The following is a 25,219-nucleotide window of genomic DNA, read 5'->3' as shown; positions in this document are numbered from 1 at the left end:
TCTTTTTAGCAAGCCCAGGAGTTATCACCTGTATGTCCACGTCAGTAGTTTGATCAATCCCACATCAGTGGAGCACAGAAATCATCAGGTTTAAACAACGCTTGCTTTACTTTCAATCCTGTAAAAAACTTCATTAACAACAAACACTTAATTTGTCCTTCGTCTCGCCTTCTCTTTTCCGTATGCGGCCTACTCCTGGCTGGCTCGCCACTTTTGTATAAAAGGATGCCACCACTTTTGTAGAGAAGGCCAGACGAATTTCATATTTAATATAAACAGTTTACTCATTTGTTTAGTGTACAAGCTGATTACCATCAATAGGGGTAGTCAGGAAGCATTTCTATACTCAAAGCATATCTACACACACAAGCAATTTACAGCAAGCTTAAGGCAAATCAAAAATGCTCTAGACAGACAAAGAAAAATTCAAAATGCTTACTACCTCTTTGTTCCCCTCTAGTTTTATACCGGGCCTCTGACTAATTCTCTCATACAACATTCCTGTGCAAGTCTCTGAATACCACAAACTGTTAATCATGTGCAGAACATCTGCTTTCTATTACCCCCCTACCTTTTAGCCCACAGACTTTCTGGAGCCTGCCTTTGGCTAATGTGTTGCCACATTCTTTTCATGCCTCAGGAGGGTTAGTGTTAAAACAGCTTGTTGTAATCATGGAGTCTTCCACTCCGCATTTTTCATACTTTTATTCAACAAATCTTTCATACTTTTGTTCAACACTAGGTGAGAGAGGATATGGAAGCCTTTCTTGAATGTGGCGTAGGGGAGAATGTTACTAGACTGAATGACAGGAGGGAGTAATAGAGTTGGGTCTAGGGAGGAGAGGGAGGTTTTGAGGGGGGTCGAAGGGGAAGGGTTTTGTTTGGGGTGGGGGGGGGTTCACTCTTGTATAAAATTGGAAAAAAAGTTGAAGTTACCCGGGAATTTATGGTAGATTGATAGGAATTATTGTTATTGTTCATTTTCGTACTAAGACTACTGTTTTCTTACTGATGTGTTCTATGATGTCTAAACTTTGTTTTGTATCAACATAAGTTCAATAAAGACTTCTATAAATTAAAAAAAAAAGAAGGGATTCCTTTCTAGTCCTGTTTGACCTTAGCATGTCATTTGACATGGCAGATCAAGCTATTCTGCTGTGTCAACTACCTGCCGAGGGTCTGGGGAGCCTTATGCTGTTTTTTCCTTCTTACAGGAAAGGCAACAGTTTATCTTGCATTGAGTATGGTGTTCCACAGGGGCCCGGATAAATTATTTATTATATCGTCATGATGTAACTAAAGAGAATCCCCTGCCCTTCATTGTTTTATCCCACACTCTCCTCCATAAACTGAACACATGACTTGCAAAGGGTTATCTGTCTGAACCCGTTTTGCCCTCCTACCCCCCCTTCCCAATTCCCCAGAGAACATAATGGAGTTGAGTTTTCCCTGCATAGTGCTGGTCAGTTTGGGCAAATCTCTTAGCCTGGCTTATCTTCTTCCAAGCCCAAATATATTGCAGGTGGGCTGCAAGATAGCACATAAGTTAGAAACCTCAGCTCCCTGTGCTCCTTCATAGTATACAGAACTCTTTTGGTCACCCTCCCTCAACAACACCTCCATATAAATCTCTTTACTGCAGGTCTTGAAGAAGTACATTGAGGAACTGAATAGGAAGAGCCTGAAAGAGGTAGACCAGGCATGGAGGCATATTCATTTTTATAGTGGTAATTCTCCTCAGCCAAGAAATTCTTTTCCTTCACACAGGATGTCTCTAATTCTAACTTTAGCATATGGTATGCACCCACCAACACCATCTCCTTCTTTATTTTCACCTTTTAGATGTTTTCAGCAAGATTTGTACTGTTTTTTTCACCTGTACTGATCGTCTATAGACACACCATTGCAAGATAATTCATGGCATTATCTCCTTTCCCCATGCCCCCCCCCCCCCCCCCACATTTCTAATGCTTTGGTATACATTTTGACACTAGGAGCTGTTCCTCCCCATTTTTTGCCATCTCTGTAGTTTCTGAAAAGACTATAACCCAGTATGTCCTTATCGCATGCATGGGACTCATTGAACCATGCATTTTGTGATAGCAGCAATACCTTGGTCTGCTTCCATTACATAAGGGCTTATAGATCTGGGATTTATTGCCTAGAGTAGGGGCATTTATCCTTATAGCTTTCCAACTATTTTCTCTTGGTTTTTGTATACTCTGTATAGTCTGTTCCCGCATAACTAGGGCTGCTTTTACTAAGGTGCAGCAACGATTAGCGCTTGCTCAATGTTAAGAAATCCATAAGAATAAAATGAGTTTCTTACCATTTAGCGCACGCTAATCATTAACGTACCTTTGTAAAAGGAGACCTTTGTGCATTGAAACACAAAGTAAGAAGCTCACTATCTTCATTTGTCAGGTGTGACAGTTCAAATACAGAGGCTTCCATCCACCTTCCACTCCTCTAGTTTAAACACCTGTCGATGTACAATCTGAATCTCTCATCTAGAATTCTTTTCCATACTTCTCTGCTGGCTTTACTACAAACTTTGAACTGCATGGTGTTGGTAAGAACTATGAAGCTTTAGGATTCTGAGCAACTTAGACTTCAAAAGTGAAGCCAAAGGAGAAGCCAGGAGCATGTAAGAAATGCTGCTGCACCATCAGATCGGGAGGCGGGGCTGGTGGTAGGGAGGTGGGGATAGTGCTGGGAAGACTTATACAGCCTGTGCCGGAGCCGGTGGTGGGAAGCGGGACTGATGGTTGGGAGGCGGGGATAGTGCTGGGCAGACTTGTACGGTCTGTGCCAGAGCCGGTGGTTGGGAGGCGAGAATAGAGCTGGGCAGACTTATACGGTCTGTGCCAGAGCCAGTGGTTGGGAGGCGGGGCTGGTGGTTGGGAGGCAGGGATAGTGCTGGGCAGACTTATACGGTCTGGGCCCTGAAGAGCACAGGTACAAATCAAAGTAGGGTGTACACAAAAAGTAGCACATATGAGTTATCTTGTTGGGCAGACTGGATGGACCTCGCAGGTCTTTTTCTGCCGTCATCTACTATGTTACTATCAGGAAGTGGGGAGAGCATCAAATTGAGGAGAGGGTGGTAGAGCAGGAAAATGCTGGAGGGTGTAAAGGGAAAGGCACAAATAGGGGTGTGGGAGTCTCGGCAGGCTACTTTGCTCCAGGACCCCTACCCTCTTAGGTACAGTTCTGCCTACTGTACAGATGGAAGGATTTTCAACATTTTATAATGGTTCAGTCCATTATTTTTGTTTAATGTAATAGATGAATGTATCTAGATTTTCAGAAAGCTTTTGACAAAGTTCCTCATGAAAGACTTCTGAGAAAATTAGAGAGTCATGGGCTAGGACAGGAGTAGGCAACTCCGGTCCTCGAGAGCCGCAGGCAGGTCAGGTTTTCAGGATATCCACAATGAATATGCAGGAGATAGATTTGCATACCATGGAGGCAGTGCTTGCAAATCTATCTCCTGCATATTCATTGTGGATAACCTGAAAACCTGACCTGCCTGCAGCTCTCGAGGACCGGAGTTGCCTACCCCTGGGCTAGGAGGCAATGTCCTGTTGATTAGGAATTGGTTATTGGACAGAAAACAGAAGGTAGGGTTATATGGCCATTTCTCGCAATGGAGGAGGGTGAATAATGGAGTGCTGCAGGGATCTGTATTGGAATGATCTGGAAATCGGAATGATGAGCAAGGTGATTAAATTTGCAGATGACACAAAACTATTGAAAGTTGTTAAAACACATGCAGATTGTGAAAAATTGTAGGAAGACCTTAAGAAATTGAAAGATTCAGTATCCAAATGGTGAATGAAATTTAATGTGTACAAATGCAAAGTGATGCACATAGGAAAGAATAATCCGAATCATAGTTACCTGATGCTAAGATCCACCTTGGGGGTCAGCACCCAAGAGAAAGATTTAGATGTAATTGTAGATAATACGCTGAAATCTTCTGCCCAGTGTGTGGCGGCGGCGAAAAAACAAACAAACAGGATGCTAGAAATTATTAGGAAAGTGTGACAGAATGGTGTGTTTTTAAGCCTGTGAAACTGCCTTATTTCCTTATTATTTTGGCCAGTATTTAGTGCATCTTTATGTTTTGAAGCTGCTGTAGAACTAAGGCTGTTTTCCTTGTTTAAGCCTTTTAGAAAGGCAGTCTGCAGTGTACTTTCAAAGATTGTTGTTCCGGGTTTTGATTGTCCAGGAGCTCATTTTCATTTGGATTTTACTGCCTTTTCCTCCAGTCTTAGCCAGGAAGAAAAGAGAGAGGGATATCTTTGCAAAGGCCCTGTAAACAATTACTTTTGATAACTTGTGAGCAACTATATGCTCTGATCTTCCCATGTACTCATGTTCTTTTTAGAAAGTAAACAAATGTTTAGATAGTTTTATAATTGATCCATATTTCAGTTACCTGATATTGTTTGCTGATTGCACTTTTTTTTGTTCATTGTTCATATTTTAAGACAATAAACACTATTCAGTTTATTGCCTCTGCTGTCTGGACTGATACAGAATCCTGGTGGTTTGTGTGTTTGGCCTGTGAGTGCTTTCTGGGAACTATGGGACCACTGGAAGTGTAGACCCAGTAATCTAGATATCACTGGGGATAATTTGAGAGCGGGAGACTCACCCAGAGGTGGGAGGAGGGTGCTAGTGTAGAGCACAAACGGCAGGTGCAGGCAGACCTGAGCTGTGCTGGGGATAGACCCTCTAAGTGGCCATGGGGTAACTCCAGGCTGGTGGCTAGGTGTCTTGTGACAGAAAGGAATGGTAAATAAGACTGAGAAGACTATAATGCTGCTGCTGCTGCTGCTACTACTACTACTACTATTTAGCATTTGTATAGCGCTACAAAGCGTACGCAGCGCTGCACAAACATAGAAGAAAGACAGTCTCTGCTCAAAGAGCTTACAATCTAATAGCCTCTGTATTGCTCCATAGTGTGACCTCACCTGAGTATTGCGTTCAGTTCTGGTTGCCATATCTCAAAAAAAGATATAGTGGAATTAGAAAAGGTTCAAAGAGAGACCAACATGATAAATGGGATGAAACTCCTCTCATATGAGGAAAGGTTAAAGAGGTTAGGGCTCTTCAGCTTGGAAAAGAGACAGCTGATTGCAGTCTACAAAATCCTGAATGGTGTAGAAGAAGTAGAAGTGAATCCATTTTTTTTATTCTTTCAAAAAGTACAAAGACTAGGGGACACTTAAGGAAGTTACATGGAAATACTTTTAAAACAAATAGGAGGAAATATTTTTTTCACTCAACAAATAGTTAAGCTCGGGAACTCTTTGTTGGAGGATGTAGTAACAGTGGTTAGTGTATCTGGGTTTAAAAAAGGTTTAGAGACGTTCCTGGAGGAAAAGTCCATATCTGCTATTCAGACCGACATGGGGAAGCCACTGCTTACCCTGCGATTGGTAGCATGGAATGTTGTTCATTTGGGCTTCTGCCCGGTATTGTGACCTGGATTGGCCACTGTTGGATACTGGGCTAGATGGACCATTGGTCTGAACCAATATAGCTATTCTTAAGTTCTGTCCTGTAGGATTTTAGTTGCTTTGAAAGGCTATACAGATAAGTTAGGCTTTGAAAGGCTGTACAGATGTCAAACTGAGTGTCCTAGCTGAAAGAAGAGCCCTTGCACAGGTATTTGAGTATCAGTTGTTGTAGTGAGGTGTTTGTACCTTACATACTCTTTTTCTAAACAATTCTGAAACCTTCTGTGACTAAGCACCTGATAATTGTCTCTTATTGATACTAATCCAGTGTCCATTAGACAATTCATGGGGATGGCTACTCTGGGAATTCCCACTCCTCAACAGTAATACATTTCATTCCACAAGCAACAATTGAGTTTAGCTAAAGAAAAGTGCGCCATATAGGTGTTTGCATTGCCATCTTTTTTGCTGGCACTCGGCCACGTACAGCATCAGAAGGTGGCATAACTCTGAAACCTCTTTTGATGTTCACAGGCAAACAAAGCAGACATAGTTTCCTTGGATGCTGGTGATGTTTATACAGCTGTAAAATTATACAATCTCGCTGTGGTGGCGAAAGAGATCTCCGAAGAAGGTATGTGAGCCTCTTACATCGAACACTTGTTTTTCAGGCATTGAGTTTGACTTATAGAGCCTTAAAGGGTGATGTTCCTTTCCCTTTAGCCACTGTATTGAGAATTTACTGTTCACCATGTCTTAGATCTGCTGATAAATTAACCATTCCTTTTTACAAACAGATTAGACTGGAGGATATTAGGTCCAAAACCTTTTATATTGAAGGAACTCAACTGTAGAATGACTTACCTGTGGAAGTAAGAAAGGTGGAGAATTATTTACAGTTCAGGAAGTTACTCATGGCCTGTTTCTTCACTTAGGCTTTTTCTGGATGATTTATTTTAATTATAGTTTGGAATCTGTTATTTTATTTTATTTATGTATTTATTTATTTATTAGGATTTATTTACCGTGTTTTTGAAAGAATTCACTCATAGCAGTGTACAGCAAGAATAAGTCAAACATAAGCAATAGACAACTAACGCAGTAAAAATATTCAAACAATACAAAGTATGACATGGTTTGTTACATTACAATTTCAATGTATTACACGATAAAACATTTTCTTAAACAGCATAGGGTGCAAGCAAAGATGGAACATATAGATAAGATAGAATAACAGGAGTAAGAAAATAAGGGAATTAATTTAAATAAAGTTGCAAATGAGGTCAGAAAGGTGCTTGAACATTATCTTAGCTAGGGTAGGAGTGGGTAAACATGTCCTCATAGAGGTGTTGGCATCACTACGCAATTGTTTTCCATGGAACAAAGGTTCATCTTTAATTGGGATACTGTGGCTCCCAGGGGTCTAAACCTAGAGGTGGAGTGGATATAATTAGGTACCTCTCCCTACAGGTGTATGTGATTAAATTGGGAGGATATAAGGGAAGGCAAGTTGTGAATCATAGTTACTTCAGTATCTGAGACGATTGGCAGGGGTTTCCGTGATGGACTAATATTCCCGAAGGTAGGCTGCCTATAAAATTGGTTTAAATGTAAGGATAACAAATGTATGATAATTAGGTGGTTATGATGATTCGCTATGTGTGGGTAGTGTTTATATGACTTATTGTTGTAGGTGTTGGGAGTTGTTCCTCCTGAGGACGGGTAATCCAAAATGCGGTCTCGCATCGAGGAGCTAAAGAGGAGCAAAATTGAACTCAAATGCTGAATGCATGATGCAGTCATAAGGAAGCCCTCTTCAACCTGCGCTGAGCCATTAAGCTAATCTGTGAGGATATCTTACCAATTGAAGGAGTTTTTCTGGTTGGAGAACTGTATTTTCCATTGCTGACATTGTTTTTGAATTTTTTACATCTGATATGGACAATGAAAGGACACAAGGATATTGATCCTTGATCAGGGGCAATAACCTTTTGATTTTTTAATAACGGAGCAGCATTGTGTTTATGGACTTGCTTACAAGATATTTGCAATGTGTTAGGGCCAATATTGTTATGTTGGGTAAATCTCAGACTCTTATAGAATGTATTTTGGCTGGATGGTGAAGTGAAAGGGTTGAATGAGTGAGTTCCAGTGACTGTATAGAAGGTTTATTGGTTATTGATGAGTGTGATTTGTTATTAAAAATAAACGCATTAAAAAAAGTAAAAGGAGTACGTTTGTAATATAGTATACAGGATCTGTACTCTCAGTTAATTTAGTTTTCCCCTTGTATGAGATTAGTTAAAATTTAATGCCAAGAAGTGTAGAGTGATGCACTTGGGGTGCAGAAACTTAAAAGATAGATACCGAATAGGAGGGGAGAGATTAGTAAGCTTGACTAAGGAGAGAGACTTTGGGGTGTTGATGTCTGAGGATCTAAAGGTGAAGAAACAAGGCGACGGCCGTGGCCAGAAGGATGCTAGGCTGCATAGAGAGGGGCATAACCAGCAGAAGAAAGGAGGTGTTGATGCCCCTCTACAAGTCATTGGTGAGGCCCCACTTGGAGTATTGTGTTCAGTTTTAGAGGCGGTATCTTGCTAAAAATGTAAAAAGACTGGAAGCGGTGCAAAGAAAAGCTACAAAAATGGTATGGGATTTGTGTTGCAAACTGTACGAGGAGAGACTTGCCGACATGAACATGTATACCTTGGAGGAAAGGAGAAACAGGGGTGACATGATACAGACGTTCAGATATTTGAAAGGTATTAATCTACACAAACCTTTTCCGGAGACGGGAAGGCGGTAGAACTAGAGGATATGAATTGAGGTTGAAGGGAGGAGTAATGTCAGGAAGTATTTTTTCACAGAAAGGGTGGTGGATATGTGGAATGCCCTCCCGCGGGAGGTGGTGGAGATGAAAACGGTAATGGAATTCAAACATGCGTGGGATAAACACAAAGGAATCCTGTTTTGAAGGAATGGATCCGTGGAATCTTAGCGGAGATCAGGTGGCGATGCCGGTAATTGGAGAAACAAAACTGGTGCTGGGCAGACTTCTACGGTCTACACCCTGATCATGACTGAATAGATATGGATGGGCTGGAGTTTAAATTTTAAGGGGCTTCGACGTTAACTTCAGAACTTAGTACAAGAAGAGTGTTGGGCAGACATCTTTTGTCTATGCCCTGAGAATGACAAGGACAAATCAAACTTGGATATACATATAAAGCATCACATACCATGTAAAATGAGTTTATCTTGTTGGGCAGACTGAATGAACCGTACAGGTCTTTATCTGCCATCATCATTTACTATGTTACTGTGTTAGTATGTCCGCCTGCACCTGCTGCTTGTGCTCTACACTAGCACCCTCCTCCCACTGGCTGGGTCACAACCGCCTCTGGACGAGTCTTCCGCTTTCAGATGATTCCCCAGTGATTTCTAGGTTACTGGAGGCCACACTCCCAGGGGTCCCACAGTTCCCAGAAAGCACCCACAGACCCAAACCACAAACCACCAAGATTCTTAGTCCAGACAAGCGGAGCAGACAAACAATTACATTTATTTTCATAAAATATTGAACAATTAACTATAAAACAGATAAGAAAAAAAGCATACAATAACAGGTAACTGAAATAGGATTAATTACAAACTAAACATTTTATCACTACCTGAATAGTGCCTGGAAAGTATAAAAAATGTAGCTGCTCGTCAGTTACACAATATAACTGAGCACAGGTTCTCAGCAGAGGGGGGCTTTCTCCCTATACTTCCAAACTGAGACTGACTAATTACTTCACAGTTAGGCCGCAGGCGGGAAAAAGAAAAAACACTGTCACTTATGGTACAACTTTAAAGAAAGCAATTGTCATCTGCTGGCTAACAAAGAGAAACACATATAATCATCAGCAAAGCAATACAGTTCATAGGCAAGGAAGCCCAGTGTTTTGCCACAGGGGGCTACTCCGGAGAAGGCTCATTTGCTAGTTTAGTTTTTGTGTGATGGAGATTTGTTTTTATAATTTTATGAATGTCATTTTGTAATCAACCTAGAATATAGGATAGAGTGCTATCAATTGTGTAATTAAGTAGAAATCATTTAGACTCTTCATTCTCTTAGCTGCTGTCTTTTTTTCTGTATTGCTCAAAACAAAGTACAAAGAAGTCCTGTAGGTTCCATTTGTACTATGCACTTTGTGTTCATCAATGATCTTATGATCTTATGGTAAGAATACTAAATGGATATTTTAAGACAATCCAAGAATGTAAGACCTTTGAAGTCAAAATAATAAAATATTTTGACACCCACCAGACGGGACTTAACAGGGATCTGGGATTCTACTGCTTTGTCAGCCTCTTATTAGCCATTTATCTCTCCCTGTTTCTCACCTAACCTACCCCACCCTCTTCCTGTGAGACTGTCATTGGAATGCTTTTGTGTTTCACTTATATATTCTGATATGTCGACATTTGCTTATTTCTGATCTGACGAAGGGTTACCTTCAAAAGCTAATCAAAAAATGTATTAAGTTAGTCCAATAAAAATGGTATCGTCTTATTTTCTTTTCTATGTTTTGATTTATTTCCATTTATTACCTTTAAAAGTGGACTAAAACAGCTACCACACCACTTCACTTAATTCGGAACTGTTGTTTCCTACATCTCAGATAAGGAATGTGTCTATACAGCCGTATTTTGTAACAGAACGGGAAGTTTGTATCATGTTGTCTTTTTAGGCAGCTGTGTGTTGGCAGTGGCAGTCACTAGGCGGGGAAGCCTTGATATCCAGAGACTGAAAGGAGTGCGGAGTTGCCACAATGGTGCCAAGTGGACATCAGGTTGGAATATTCCTGTCGGCTTCCTGCTGTCCAAGAACTACATACACTGGGATGAAGAGCAGTCTCTGATCAGAGGCAAGTAGAAGATTACGGGATGCAATTTACAGCTATTCTGCACCTTCTTCAGGAGTCCAAAATGCTGTCAGTGCTTTTCAGTTTGCATCTGAGAGGGCAGTGAGAGTCTGACATACTGTTTTAGCTTGTATTTTTTCTTCAACTTCCATTTATTTTGTAATTTGTATTGTTTTAATAAGAATGCATATTTAGAAAGGGTCTTATACAGAACCATTAAATTTCTTCTAATCTGCAGATAGAACCATACATAATGGAATATGTGGAGTACATATTAAGAAGCTAGACATCACTAGGAAATTACAATTTTGACAACACTAAATATCACAAATGAGCAGTTCAAGCAAATAATTAAATGGAAAACACTTTAATTAGCATTGTGCAATAAATTTCCTGAATAGGTGGGGTTTTAGTTGTTTATGAAACAAGATATGATTATAAAGAGATCTTAAAGATAAAGGACAAAATGTTTACTTTTTTTTGTTTGTTTGTTTTTAAATATCTTTATTGGAACCACCCAATACCAAGATAGACACCAAAAAGAAAAAAATATAACAATACATCATGGTGATTTTCAAGTTTCATTCCCCCCCTCCCACATTCTGTCCACCATCCAAACAACAAACACAACAGTAGACCAGACTGCACATGTGGTGCACCTGACTGTAAGCAAGCCAGCCACCAGAATGCAGGCCCCCTCCTCCTGAAGCTGTTCAAAGGATTTCATGGATCCAGCATCGGTCACCAGATCATGAATATAAGTTAAGTCAGAGTGAGACCAACGTTTTAAATATAGCTTTGTCGCCAGGATCCAAGTCTTTATTTCCCCAAAGAGGGCGCAGCATGGTAGAGGTGGAGGGGAGTTTCAACTGCTTACAAATTCACTTCCAACTCTGGCTCATTTTTATAATTTTATAATAGGATGTGCTGCAGCAGTCACCACTCGTGTAGGATATGTAGTGTGACGATAATACAACAGGTGTGTTGGTGCAATCAATTGTTCCAATGCAGTAGGTGTAAAGTCAGCAGTCCCTTTTATCCAGTCCAGTAGGTGTCACATAATACAGGTCACATTATAGTGCCACAAATCAGGCAGATTTAAGCTCCCTTTACCAAAAGGCAGAGAGTTAACGAAGCTCTAGGCCTCTTGTTATTCCATAAAAAATTGTTAAGACTCTTCTGAAAAGTAACCACATCCCGATTAGTAAGGTACATGGGAAAGGTCTGTAAGAAATAGTACCACTTTATATAAAGCTATTCGGCCTGTGAGGGACAGTGACAGTAATGCCCACAAAGCAAAAACATCCAAAGTCTTTTTGAGTAATACAGTGTAATTTTCCCGATGGGCATCTGTCACCTTACTGGTCAAATAAACCCCCTAAGTACTTTAATTTATTATGCATCTTCTAAGGGCCATGGGCTGGCCTCAGATTTACTAAGATTAAGAGACAAGCCAGACACCATACTGTGGGAGTGCACCAAATGCAAAAGCCTCCACAGTGATCGGGTTGGATGTGTAAGAACATGGAGCACATCATCTGTAAATGCCATGCACTTCACGATTTCCATCCCAGTAGTAAGGTCACTGACCTCTGGATTTGCCCACAGTGCAATCAAGAGGGGCTCCAAAGCAAGAACAAATAACTGAGGCAACAATGAGCACCCCTGACTGGTACCCCGCCCCAGAGAAAAGTAATCCAAGATTCCCCCATTGACTAGCACTGCCAACAGGGGATTGGTGTATAGAATTATCATGTCCAGGAAAGGACCCCCAAGTCCATATTTATCCAATAAAAGAAACAAATAGTCCTAATGGACATAATCAAATGCTTTTTGGGCATCCAAACTAATTAACAGCAAGGATTTTCCAGTAGCACAATATCTCATAGCAGCCATAACCTTACCAACATTCCAAACCACCTATTGGGATTGCACAAAGCCCACCTGATCCCAATGGATAAGATCTGGCAGTGGACCCATCACACAAGTCGCTAGAATCTTAGCCATCAGTTTCACTTCGAAATTAAGCAAAGAAATAGGTCTAAGAGTCCAGCAAGGTTGAATCTCGCCCAGGCTTGGGCAAGACCACTATTATTGAATGATTTGCATGAGCTGGAAAAACAGCGATTTCACAAACATGATCTTGCAGAAGTTTATAACATTCAGTGCTCAGACCATCAGGACCTGGGAGCCCTGTTTTATGGACTGAAGGATCTCCAAAGCTGAAATCGGCTTATGCAAGCACTCGGCAGCCTAGGGGCCAATTCTAGGCAAACCCAAAGAAGGGACATATGACTGAATGGTCTCAACTGGAACAGAAGACTGCTGATAGAATCGAGCAAAATATTGGGAAAACAACTGTATCAGCTGTTCCTTGTTAGATACGAGTTTACTCTGATTACGTGTATTTTTACAAAACCGGGGGCCCTCCCAAGGATGGACTAAATGAGCTAGCAACCTCCCTGCCCGATTTTTCATGCTGATATAGCTTATGCTTATAATACCCAAGGGACTTAATCGTCTGTTCATAAGGGCATTAAGGGTCACCCTATCAGCTTGTAAATTATCTATGGTTGTTGGAAACAGACACAAAATCCACTCCCTCTTACAACGGTCAACCTGACGTTCCAAGCCTGTTTCCGTCTCCTGTCAGCCACACAGGCAATGGTTTTCCCTCTCAAAACAGCCTTCGCTGTTTCCCAAAATTAATATGGGGTCCGAGGCATGGCGCTTATTAGCTGTTAAATATTGTTGCCATTTCTGAGAAAGATAAGGCCTAAAGGAAGAATCTCAGTATAGATAGGTCTGAAAAAAGGAAAGAGCAAAAACATTTGGGGCATAAAACATTGAGGAGGAGGAGCCGGCTGTCTTGGTACATGTGGGTACCAATGGCATAGGAAAATGTGGGAGAGAGGTTCTGGAAGCCAAATTTAGGCTCTTGGGTAGAATGCTCAAATCCAGAATCTCTAGGGTAGCATTTTCTGAAGTGCTTCCCGCGCTGGGCCCTAGAGACAGGCATTGCTGCAGACTGCAGAGTCTCAATGCATGGATGAGGCAATGGTGCAGGGAGGAGGGTTTGAGATTTGTAAGGAACTGGGCAACATTCTAGGGAAGGGGGAGCCTATTCCAGAATGATGGGCTCCACCTTAACCAGGGTGGGACTAGGCTGCTGGCATCAACATTTAAAAAGGGGATACAGCAGCTTTTAAACTAGAATCTGGGGGAAGGCTGATAGTCGTTCAAAAGATCATGGTTTGGAAGAAGATATCTTTCAAAGATATCACCAAAACAGGGATGATAGGGTATCCCAATAGCAAGGTTACGATAGAGACCATAGTAGACCAGGTGTCTTTAAAGAAAAAGCAGATTGTAAATTAACACAGACAACTGCTGAGCAAGTTGTAAATAGGAACAACAAACATAGTTTGAAATTTCTATATGCAACTGCCATAAGCCTAAGAAATAAGATGGGGGAGTTAGAATATATTGCACTAAATGAAAAATTAGGTATAATAGGCGTATCTGAGACCTGGTGGAAGGAGGATAACCAGTGGGACACTGTCACACCAGGGTACAAATTATATCATAGTGTTAGGGTGGATCAAATTGGTGGAGGGGGTAGCATTGTATGTTAAGGAGGACCTTGACTCACATAGATTGAAAATTCTGCAGGAAACAAAACACATCTTGGAATCCCTGTGGATTGAAATTTCATGTGTAAAGGGGAAAAGGAAAGTGATAGGAGTGTACTACTATCCACCTGGCCAAGATGAACAGACATATGTAGAAATGTTATCAGAAATTAGGGAGGTTAACAAACTGGGGAACACAATAACAATGGGTGATTTCAATTACCCCGATATTGACTGGGTAAATGTAACAGGGTATGCTATGGAGGTAAAATTCCTTTACGAAATCAAGGACTGCTTTATAGAACAGCTGGTACAGGAGCTGACGAGGAGAAAAAAATTCTAGACAATCCTTAGTGGAGCGTATAATCTGGTGCAGGAGGCAATGATGCTGGGGCTGCTTGATAACAGCGATCATATGATCAGATTTGATATTGGCTTTGGAGTAAATACACACAGGAATCCACTACATTAACATTTAACTTTCAAAAAGGAGACTATGATAAAATGAGAAGAATGGTGAAAAATCTTAGAGGAGCAGCTTTGAAGGTCAAAAATTTACATCAGGCATGGATGCTGTTCACAAATATCATCCTGGAAGCCCAGGCCAAATATATTCCATATATTAAAAAAAGGAGGAAGATCAAACTACAGCTGGCGTGATTAAAAAGTGAGGTGAAGGAAGCTATAAGAGCTAAAATAAAATCCTTCAGGAAATGGATCTGACTGAAAATAATAAGAAACAGCATAAGGAATGTCATGTCAAATGCAAAGCGCTGATAAGGAAGGCAAAAAGGGACTTTGAAAAAAAGATTGTGCTGGAGGCAAAAACACATAGTAAAAGCAAGAAGCCGGCAAAAGAATCGGTTGGACCACTAGATGACCGAGGGGTAAGAGGGGCACTCGGGGAAGACAAAGCCATAGCAGAGAGATTAAATAAATTCTTTGATCCTCACCAAGGAAGATTTGGGAGAGATACCGGTGCCAGAAATGGTATTCAAAGCTGAATGAAATCTCTCTAAACCTAGAGGATGTAATGGGGCAATTTGACAAATTGAAGAGTAGCAAATCTCCTGGTCCAGATGGTATTCATCCCTGAGTACTGATAGAATTAAAAAATGAACTTGCAGAACTATTGTTAATATGTAATTTATCTTTAAAATCAAGTATGGTATTGGAAGATTGGATGGTGGCCAATGTAATGCCTATTTTTACAAAAGGTTCCAGAGGTGGTCCAGGAAATTATAGACCGGTGAGCCTGATGTTGGTGCTGGGCAAAATGGTAGACACTATTATAAAGAATAAAATTACAGAGCATATTCAAAAGCATGGATTAATGAGAGAAAGCCAACATGGGTTTAGTGAAAGAAAACCTTGCCTCACCAATTTACTACATTTCTTTGAAGGGGTGAACGAACATGTGGATAAAGGTGAGCCAGTTGATATTGTGTATCTGGATTTTCAAAAGGCATTTGACAAAGTACCTCATGAAAGACTCCAGGGGAAATTGGAAAGTCATGGGATAGGAGGTAGTGTCCTATTGTGGACTAAAAACTGGCTAAAAGATAGAAAGCAGAGTAGGTTTAAATGGTCAGTATTCTCAATGGAGAAGGGTAGATAATGAGGTTCCCCAGGGGTCTGTGCTGGGACCGCTGCTTTTTAACATATTTATAAATTATCTAGAGATGGGTGTAACTAGTGAGGTCATTAAATTTCCTGATTACACAAAGTTATTCAAAGTTGTTACATTGTGAGAGGATTGTAAAAAAATTACAAGAGGACCTTACGAGACTGGGAGACTTGTGGGCTCATTTTCAAAAGAGAAGGACGTCCATCTTTCAACATAAAACAGAAGATGGACATCCTTTTCCCAGAGACGTCCAAATCGGTATAATCGAAACCCGATTTTGGACGTCTCCAACTGCAGTCTGTCGCAAGGATGTCCAAATTTCAAGGGGGCGTGTCAGAGGTGTAGTGAAGGCGTGCCTAACACTTGGACTTCTTTGATACATAATCGAAAAAAACAAGGACATCCCTGATGAACACTTGGACGTTTTCACCCAGACGTGTGTTTATTACGAATAAGGCACAAAAAGGTGCCTGAAATGACCAGCTGACCACCGAAGAGAATCAGGGATGACCTCCTGTTGCTCCCCCAGTGGTCACTAACCCCCTCCCACCCTCAAAAAACATCTTTAAAAGTATGTCGTGCCAGCCTCAGATGTCATACTCTGGTCCATGGCAGTGCATGCAGGTCCCAGAAGCAATTTTAATGTGTACTGCAATGCACTTCAGACAGGCGGACACAGGCCCATACCCCCCCTACCTGTTATATTTGTGGAGGAAACAGTGAGCCCTCCAAAACCCACCACAAACCCACTGTAGTGGTGTACAGTTGGGGGTAGTGGGTTTTGGGGGGGGGGGTTGGGGGGCTCAGTACACAAGGTAAGGGAGCTATGTTCCTGGGAGCATTTTATGAAGTCCACTGCAGTGCCCCCTAGGGTGCCCGGTTGGTGTCAGGGGAATCAGTGCACTAGAAATGCTGGCTCCTCCCATATCCAAATGGCTTGCATTAGGACGTTTTTGACATGGACGTCTTTGGTTTCGAAAATCGCTGAAAGTCAGAAACGTCCGTGTCTAGGGACGTCCAGACGTCTCTGATGGTACTTTCGAAACGAAAGATGGACATCCATCTTTTTTCGAAAATACGGGTTTCTCCGCCCCTGAATTTCGCCGTTTTGCAAGGACGTTCAAATTACAACTTGGACGTTTCTTTCGAAAATGCCCCTCTTGGTATCCAAATGGCAGATGATGTTTAATGTGAGCAAGTGTAAAGTGATGCACGTGGAAAAGAGGAACCTGAACTATAGCTACGTAATACAAGGTTCCACATTAGGAGTCACTAACCAGGAAATGGATCTAGGTTTCATCGTTGATGATACGTTGAAACCCTCTGCTCAGTGTGTGGCGGCGGTGGCTAAGAAAGCAAATAAAATATTAGGTATTATTAGGAAAGGGATTGAAAACCAAAAAATGAGGAAGTTATAATGCCTTTGTATCACTCCATGGTGCGACTTCACCTCGAATATTATGTGCAGTTCTGGTCACTGCATCTCAAAAAAGATATGGTGGAATTAGAAAAGGTACAGGGAAGGGCAATGAAAATGATAAAGGGGATTGGATGACTTCCCTATGAAGAAAGGCTGAAGCAGCCAGGGCTCTTGAGCTGGAGAAAAGACGGCTGAGGGGAGATGTGATAGAAGTGTATAAAATAATGAGTAGCATGGAGTGGGTAGACGTGAATCGCTTGTTTACTCTTTCCAAAAATACTAGGACTAGGGGGCACGCAATGATGCTACAAAGTAGTAAATTTAAAACAAATCTGAGAAAATATTTCTTCACTCAATGTGTAATTAAACTCTGGAATTCTTTGCCAGAGAAAGCAGTAAAAGCAGTTAGCAGGGTTAAAAAAGGTTTGAATAGCTTTATAAAAGAAAAGTCCATAAACCATTATTGAAATGGACTTGGGGAAAATCCACTGCTTATTTCTAGGATACTGTAAAAAGGATTAGGCGTTCTACTTATTAAGTTATCAAAACTCAACAACCAAAAACGAAAAGTAGAAAATAGATAAGTGTGTGTCACATAGTATGATATAACTTAAATTTTTGGGGATGTCTCATAGATAATAGTTTGGCTGTATGTTATGACAAAATATTTTTGTCTAGCAGCCGTAGCAGTTTTTAATCATTGACTACCCCCTCCATCCAAAATATGATAAATTGTAATAAAGATGAATATCATGTAAAAAGTACTTAGAGCACACACTTATAATGGTAGGAAGAAAACTATTTGTACAACCACCAATCAATCAACAAAATAACTTATCTTGTGTATTTTGTGAATATAATAAGGAGCAACCAGGAACCTTCGTTATCCCGACAGGACCTGTTTCGCCAAATTGCTTTGTCAAGGGATAATCCTGCAAAGCCATCAATATATAACAAAGAATTAATTAAACAAATTACACCAAGAATGTTAATACATGTGTCATCTCTAAATGAAATCCTCCTAGAAAACTAAGCTCAAGACTTACGGTTCCAGCTTCCTGGTATATCTTATGCTCACTCTATCTTAATGCAAAGATGGCGGCGGCGTTCTTTTCTATATAAAGAGTCAGCACCGGAACTGCTGAGTGCTTCCCGTGCGTCATTAATGCCGTAAACGTCATCTGTGAATCGGCTAAACGTGATACGCTACAACCTTATAGAAAGCAACCCCAATGCATATATGTATTTAAACCTCCTGGTTCGATCGTATCTAGATTAAAAATCCAATAAGATTCACGCTGTGACAATTTCCTGTTGCGATCGCCTCCCCTCGAATGTGTAGTTACATGTTCTATAACTTGACATCTGAGCATGTCTACTGTGTGACCTTTGTCCATGCAATGTTGCACTAATGGAGCACCTATATTTCTTGCCATGATTCTAGATCTATGTTCAGTCATGCAGACATTAAGCGACCTGCTGGATTTACCTATATAGATTTTATCGCAAGGGCACCGAATGCTATATACGATGTGAGTCGTCTGACAGGTAGTGTAATTAAGTAATTTATGGATGTGATTCTTGTGGCAGAAACTATCTGTTTCAATAGTTAACTCACAAGTTTTGCAACTTTTTTTGTTGCATTTGTAATGACCAAGTTTAATAGACTGCTCTACTGTATTTGTCACTGGTAGCATTGCAGGACTTAAGATCTCCTTTAAATTCCTTGCCCGGGAAAAAGCTGTCCTGACTCCCAGCTCTTTAAAAAGGGGATGTGTACGCATGATGTCCCAGTGTTGTTTAATAATCTTAGTTATTCTTTCACCTTTAGGGACAAAACGCATTACACATGTCATAGTTGATTCGTCAGGGTGAACTTGTTCTTTGGTCTTCAATAACAGGTTTCTGTTGTTGTATTTAGCTCGACGAAACGCACGTTTTAGGACAGATTTAGGATAGCCACGCGACAGGAGTTCATTGGAAAATTTCTATTCCCCCTTCCTTTCCTTTTCCGTTTTCCCCTTCCTTCCTTCCTTCCCTCCTTCCCTCTCTTTCTTATTCTTACCCCCACCTCTTTTAACTTTGGATTGATTGCCTGTTGTGTTTGCTAACTTTCCTATTTGAATATTGTAGTTCTTTTTCTGTTCTATTATTTTATGTTTTTAGTATGTAAACCACTCAGTTCTGCAAGTCAGCTTAGGCGGTATAACAAGTTCTAATAAACTATAAACTGTCTTCAATGCTGGGCCATTTCCGGTGACTGTCATTGAATATTCAGTTTCATTTTTGACTGCGGCAATTTAACCAGTTAAGCCAGTATTCAGTGCCAATTGGTTAAGTGCTTAGCGGTTAGAGATAGGCCTTCTATTTATGTGGCCTATTTTAACTGCTAAACATATCCATTTTGGCATTGAATATCCACCCCTAACTGGCTATGTTGCACAATATAGCCGGTTATGGATATTCAACAGGAATATCTGTGGTTAGGCATTAAAATGCTATTTAACCAGCCAGGAGCTGTTCCTGTCCATTTAATTAGTTTTGAATACCTATATATCGGGCCCTATGTTTCCATCTATACATGTAAAGAAGTTTATAAAGCATACTACTGGTGCCTGTGTGGCTCTTACAGAGTCCCGTAGAAAGAAACAATCAAACTACATAGGTACAGCATCCCCCCTTTCCCCACCTCCAGTAATTCTGTCCAAGGCCTTGGATAGGCATCCTCTATCTTTCAGTGAGCATGTCAACTGGATCATACAGCATGTCCAAAGAAAATACTCCAAATTGCATAATAAGGACAACTTAACAATAAATCCTAATCATCTTCTGGCTCTGTGCAGTATTGAGTTCCAAAACAATTCCCAGGTTTGCATAATTCATTCCCACTGTTCAGGTTTATGTCTCTTTACCGCCATGTTCTCCAATAAAGGGGACACTCAATGAAATTACATGTAAATACTTTTAAAACAAATAGGAGGAAATATTTTTTCACTCCCAAGAATAGCTAAGCTCTGCAACTCACTGCTGGAGGATGTGGTAACAGCAGTTAGCATATAGAGGTTTAAAAAAAGGTTTGGACAAGTTCCTGAAGGAAAAATCATTAGTCTGTTATTGAGATGGTCCTAGAGGAATCCACTTCTTGCCCTGGGATTGTTAGCATGGAATGTTGCTACTAAGTGGATTTCTTTTAGGATGAGCCACTGTTGGAAGCAGGATACTGAACTAGATGGACCACTGGTCTGACCCAGTATGGCTATTCTTATGTTATCATAATTTGGAAGCGTCTGTGCCATAAGGCCCTCCATTGGAGGGACAGCTTGAGTCCAGCATAAGCAGTGTAAGAGGATACATTTATGGGCTCTTAATAACACTTTGTGGATAAACTGCATCACTCCTGTATCCTAATCAGGGTGATCTGTAAAATCTTCAAATAATATAGCATCCTGTCTCAAAGGCAGGAGGTTGTGGTAACAAATTATTCAGCACCATAACAATTTGGCCCCCAAAGAATATATATACTGGGGCGTGTCCAGACCATTTGTCCCATCATTGCCCTGGATTCACTATACTAAAAGCTCTTGTCTGCAGTGATCGTCAAATCCTTACTCAAAGCCCACCTCTTCAATGTCGCCTTCGGCATATAACCATTATACCTCCATTCAGGATATCTAGACTGCCCCCACTTGACGTTTTGTTCTTTAGACTGTAAGTTCCTTTGAGCAGGGACTGTCCTTCTTTGTTAAACTGTACAGCGCTGCGTAACCCTAGTAGCGCTTTAGAAATGTCAAGTAGTAGTAGTAGTGATCTCCTTCTTAAAGACACAGTGATGTATATGCCTGTAGGAGGAATTTATGTGGTTTTCCATAGTTGTGTATTATATACCAGGGAGGTCATACCTCCTATCACAGCAAGTGGTTAGCAGGTATTCATATCATACCTGCAGATCCTAAAAACTATACATTTGTCTACTCTCAAATACTACATATAGCAACCTGTGAATCCTTTTCTGATTCTGTTTCCCATCTTCCATCTTTTAATAGCTTCAGTGAAAAGACTCCAGGTGCCTTTTAACACAGTTAATTTAGCACTTATATGTCCACTGTTTGCAGTGTCTTATTCAAGGCAAATTCCTTATCCACCAGACCAGCCCATAATAAATGGGATAATGCTTCTTTACCAGCAGATGGAGGCAGAGAACCAAGGCTTGTGAGCTCCAGCACTATATAGGGTACCATGCAGCCACCAACACCTCAGTATTCTCTGCCTCCATGAAATGATGGACAGGTATATCACCTATGCAGCATTCCTCTTAAAATTGGTTTGTGGTGACTTCTGGGCTTGGTTGGAGAACCAGTCACCCAGTTGAGGATGAGCAGGCAGAGGGGGCTTCAGGTTCTGCTGCCTGGCTCCTGGAGAAATGCCTGAAGGAGTCCAGAATCTATCTCTGTCGCTCTTCCTCCAGAGCAATGCCTAAAAAAAAATTTAATTTAACATTTATATTCCACTTAACCATTAGTTCAAGGTGAATTATAAAATACCCCTATTGTACAATATTGAACAATCATATACAGTTAAGAATTACCCCAGTAAAAATGTTTCAAACAGTCAAGCCTTTATTGTGGAACAAAATAGTCCATTCAAAGATAATTGCCACAATTTCAGTGGCAACAGATTTGAATATTCTGGTCCCATCCCTTTGATAGTCCTTTCTTTTTTTTAAGGTTTAACAGTTTTTATTCAGGTTCAAAGAAAACCTAACAACATACAGCTGAACAACAAAGCTAGACAGACACATCTAACGGTTACATAACAAGAAGCAAGCATGATAAAACAATAAGTAGGAACATCTGTCAGCAATAACCCAGTAACACTCGATCCTTTTTTATGTATACGATAACCCTCCTTGTGCCTCCCACCCCACCACCCTTTTTTCTGTTCAATGTTATCAAATATTCAAAGTCACCCCCTCCCTTCTTCCCTACAAACCTTTTCCTTGCCAGATTTGTAAGATGGCTGGCATTTGGACTCTTATAACCCCAGGCCTTCCTTTGAAAGATAACATCCAATACTCCAATTCCTCCCCACCCCCCACCCAATCTAAGAACCCCTAAACAATCCTGTACATAACTGTACCCACTCAAGCAACACTCTGAAATGTATTCAGTACAGCACTTCTAGCTTTATGGGAGATTTTATGCAAATAACAGTTCCAGATAGATAGGAAAGCCCTTCGCCCCTTTGAAGAACTCCTTGCAGCCCTTGCATCCCACAACATGAGAGCATGCAATCTGTTTCTCCAGTTCAAGAATGAGGGAGGCTCTTCAAGTACCCAGTGTTTGAGTATGCATTTCTTCTCCAACGCATAAGCTGTACTAAGAAATAAACAGGAATTTTTATCCAAAAATTGATAGTCCTATTTTTGTAAGTGAAATTGATTGGCTGCAGGTAATTCTACCTGAAATTTACTCTCTTGAATGCAGACTGCACTCTGACATATACAAGGAGACCAGGGATTCCTTATACCTTGGTGCCAGCCCATGCAAAATTTTAAAATTTAAACAATAACAGCTTGCCCCACAGAAGGTGGAGTTTGAGAAAAGTAGGAATGCGGTGGCAAATGTCTAGCATCAATTAAGTAAACATTAACAACAAACAGTACTCCAGTTCTATATAAATTACAAAATCTTTATTAGTGAAAACAAACCAGTGCATTAAAAGAATTACCAAATAGTATCCCTGCAACTCACTCACATTGCCATCCACACCAGACTTATACCCTGATCACATATGTAAATCCCACAAAGAACATTAAACATAAACCCTAAATTGCAGTTTCTTCAGTCTCTGTGTATCATCAGAGCACAATCTCAATAAATATCAGTCAGTGAGCCCTAAAAAAACACAAGGGCACACAAAACCCAGTTCTTAATAATTGTAGCAGATATTGAACATTGCTGATCTTTGTAAGGGCTGGGGGGAGCCCTTTGCCTGGGCCAGGGGTGGTGGTTGGTTGCGAAGGACAATTGGTCAGTAAATCAGCTGGTGATGACAAAACCATCCAGCAAGTGTTGCAGACCTTTGAGTCAATGATTCGAGTAAGGCAATCAGAATCCTCTGCAAACAATGTCACAGCGCTGACCTATGTCAACCAGCAGGGATGAGCAAGGATTGCATCAATCAAGAGGTCTCACTGCTGTTTGCATGGGTTGAGGGTCTGCTGTAGGCATTGTCGACAGCAAACAATGCAGGGTCTTTGAATGTCCAAGTGGACTTCCTGAGCAGATACTCCCTTGACCTTGGAGAGTGGGAGTTTCTGAGGAGGCCTTATCTATCATCAGGAGTCAATGGGGCACCCCAGGCATAGATTTGATGGCAGTGAAGAACTACTCTAAAATCCCATGCTTTTTTCAGTCATCATAAAGAAGGGAGTTTGGCCATGCTCCCTATTGCCATTTAACCAGGACTTCTGTGATTTTGTTTAATCAGTGGTACATAATTTGCTTCAAAAGATTATTTATGATATTAATACCAAAATACCTCAACTGGTTTTGCACCCATTTGAATGAAAAATTTGCCTTCACTTTTGGTTTTTGATTCAACTCTTTCCTTCCTTTAGAAGGTGCTCTCTGCCTTTTTTTGTGAATCATGTGATCTTTCTGCCGCCTTTTTGCAACAACAATTATGGTGAAGACTTCTCCGTTCTCTGCACCTTAGATGTATGTTGGGCTCTGATTCAATACGTGGAGGTGACCAATGGGTTTTTATTAAGCCCAGCAAAACAAATGTTGCTGGGCTTAATAAGGGAGAGGCCTCTACAAAGGCAATGAGAGTTCAGTGGCTGAAGGAAGCTGTCTCTTTAACATACCTCCTCAAAGGGTATCAGGCCCCTGTAGGTTTTGAGGGTCTGTTACACCAGACAGATACTCACTTGGTCTCTCTGGTGGAGATTTGTAAGGCTGTAAAGTAGTGGTTGTTGCATTTGTCCTCTAAGCACTACAGGTTAGATGTCCTTGCTAGAGAGGGTACTGCACAGAGTAGGGGTGATCATGTTCTGCTCAGTATAATGATGTGGCTTTTCCTATGTTTTTCCTATCTTTTGAGGCTGAAAGCTTCTCTTTGCTGTACTCCTTTGCTGAATCTGTTTTTTCTTAGATTTCAGGCAGTTTTAGCACAGGCTTTTGTATTGCTCTAATCCAAATAGTGGTGCCATTAGATTTTTCCTGTTCTCAGCCCTCAGTGAGTATTTCAATGCAAGCTGTATCCCAGGGGTTGGAGTGGCAGCTCCACAACTGTGTGCCCTCTGCCAAGGGCAGAAGTCCTACATCAGGGACAAAAACTACTTCTGTGAGAGCAGCCATAATGAACCCTTCTCGGACTCAGAAGGAGCTTTCAGGTAATGTACTTTCTGACTGGATTAGACCTGCACCTCAAGTCTGATTCTATAATAAGATATGTACAGCGAGCTGGTGCCAGAGATACTGTTTCAGTACTGTGTGTATGGAGAGAAGGTAAGGTGCGGATATAGGAACGTGTGATAATGATGTAGAAGGGTTGTATGACTGTAAGAAGATGATGGGAATGGTTGTGGGAGTATGCATTGTTGACTGTGGAGAGAAATGCAGAAGAAGTAAACTACAAGAAGTTGTAGAACTAGGATTTGATATATTACCTTTCATACCATGGCACAGCATGGCAGCTTATAATTTTATAAATCAAAATAGGAAAAGAGGGAAATGAGAATATGGGAACAGCAGGGAACAGTGGAAGGAGGGTAGAGACACACATTGAGAGGTGGTAGGGAGAACAGTAAATAGAAGGGAGAGAGGTGGGTCCCAAGGTCCTCCATGAAGACATTAACTATAGGCTAGATTGAAGAGGCAGGGTTGCTTGAATGTAGAGAGAGAAGGCTCAAGGTACATGGATAATGGAGGGGAATTCCAAAGGAGAGGTCCTAGATATGAAAAGGCAGAGTTCCTAGTGATGTCGAGGTTCAGGCAAGATGGGGGAGGACATTAGAGCAGTGCAGCCTAGGAAGAGTAAAGAGAACATTCAGGTGTATAAGGAACCAATAATGAAGAAAGATAAATGGGATCCTGGGAAAAGAACACTTTGTGAACCAGTACAAGGATTTTGAATTTTAAATATACCGTAAT

At 40.9% G+C, this 25,219-nt stretch overlaps 1 protein-coding gene across 7 annotated transcripts in view; it reads left to right on the top strand.

The window, feature by feature from the left end:
* Nucleotides 1-25,219, top strand: part of LOC115479594 (saxiphilin-like) — a 93,844-nt gene that overhangs the window by 19,557 nt on the left and 49,068 nt on the right. For all 7 annotated transcript variants that reach the window (XM_030217597.1, XM_030217594.1, XM_030217593.1 and 4 more), the window contains 3 exons: nucleotides 6,009-6,108; nucleotides 10,211-10,387; nucleotides 24,297-24,459. In XM_030217597.1, coding sequence (XP_030073457.1) covers nucleotides 6,009-6,108; nucleotides 10,211-10,387; nucleotides 24,297-24,459 — 440 coding nt within the window. The remainder of the gene's footprint in view (nucleotides 1-6,008; nucleotides 6,109-10,210; nucleotides 10,388-24,296; nucleotides 24,460-25,219) is intronic.

The sequence above is a fragment of the Microcaecilia unicolor genome, chromosome 11, assembly GCF_901765095.1.
Source record: "Microcaecilia unicolor chromosome 11, aMicUni1.1, whole genome shotgun sequence".
In the NCBI taxonomy this organism is placed as follows: domain Eukaryota; kingdom Metazoa; phylum Chordata; class Amphibia; order Gymnophiona; family Siphonopidae; genus Microcaecilia; species Microcaecilia unicolor.
This window is presented reverse-complemented; position numbering and strand designations above follow the sequence as displayed.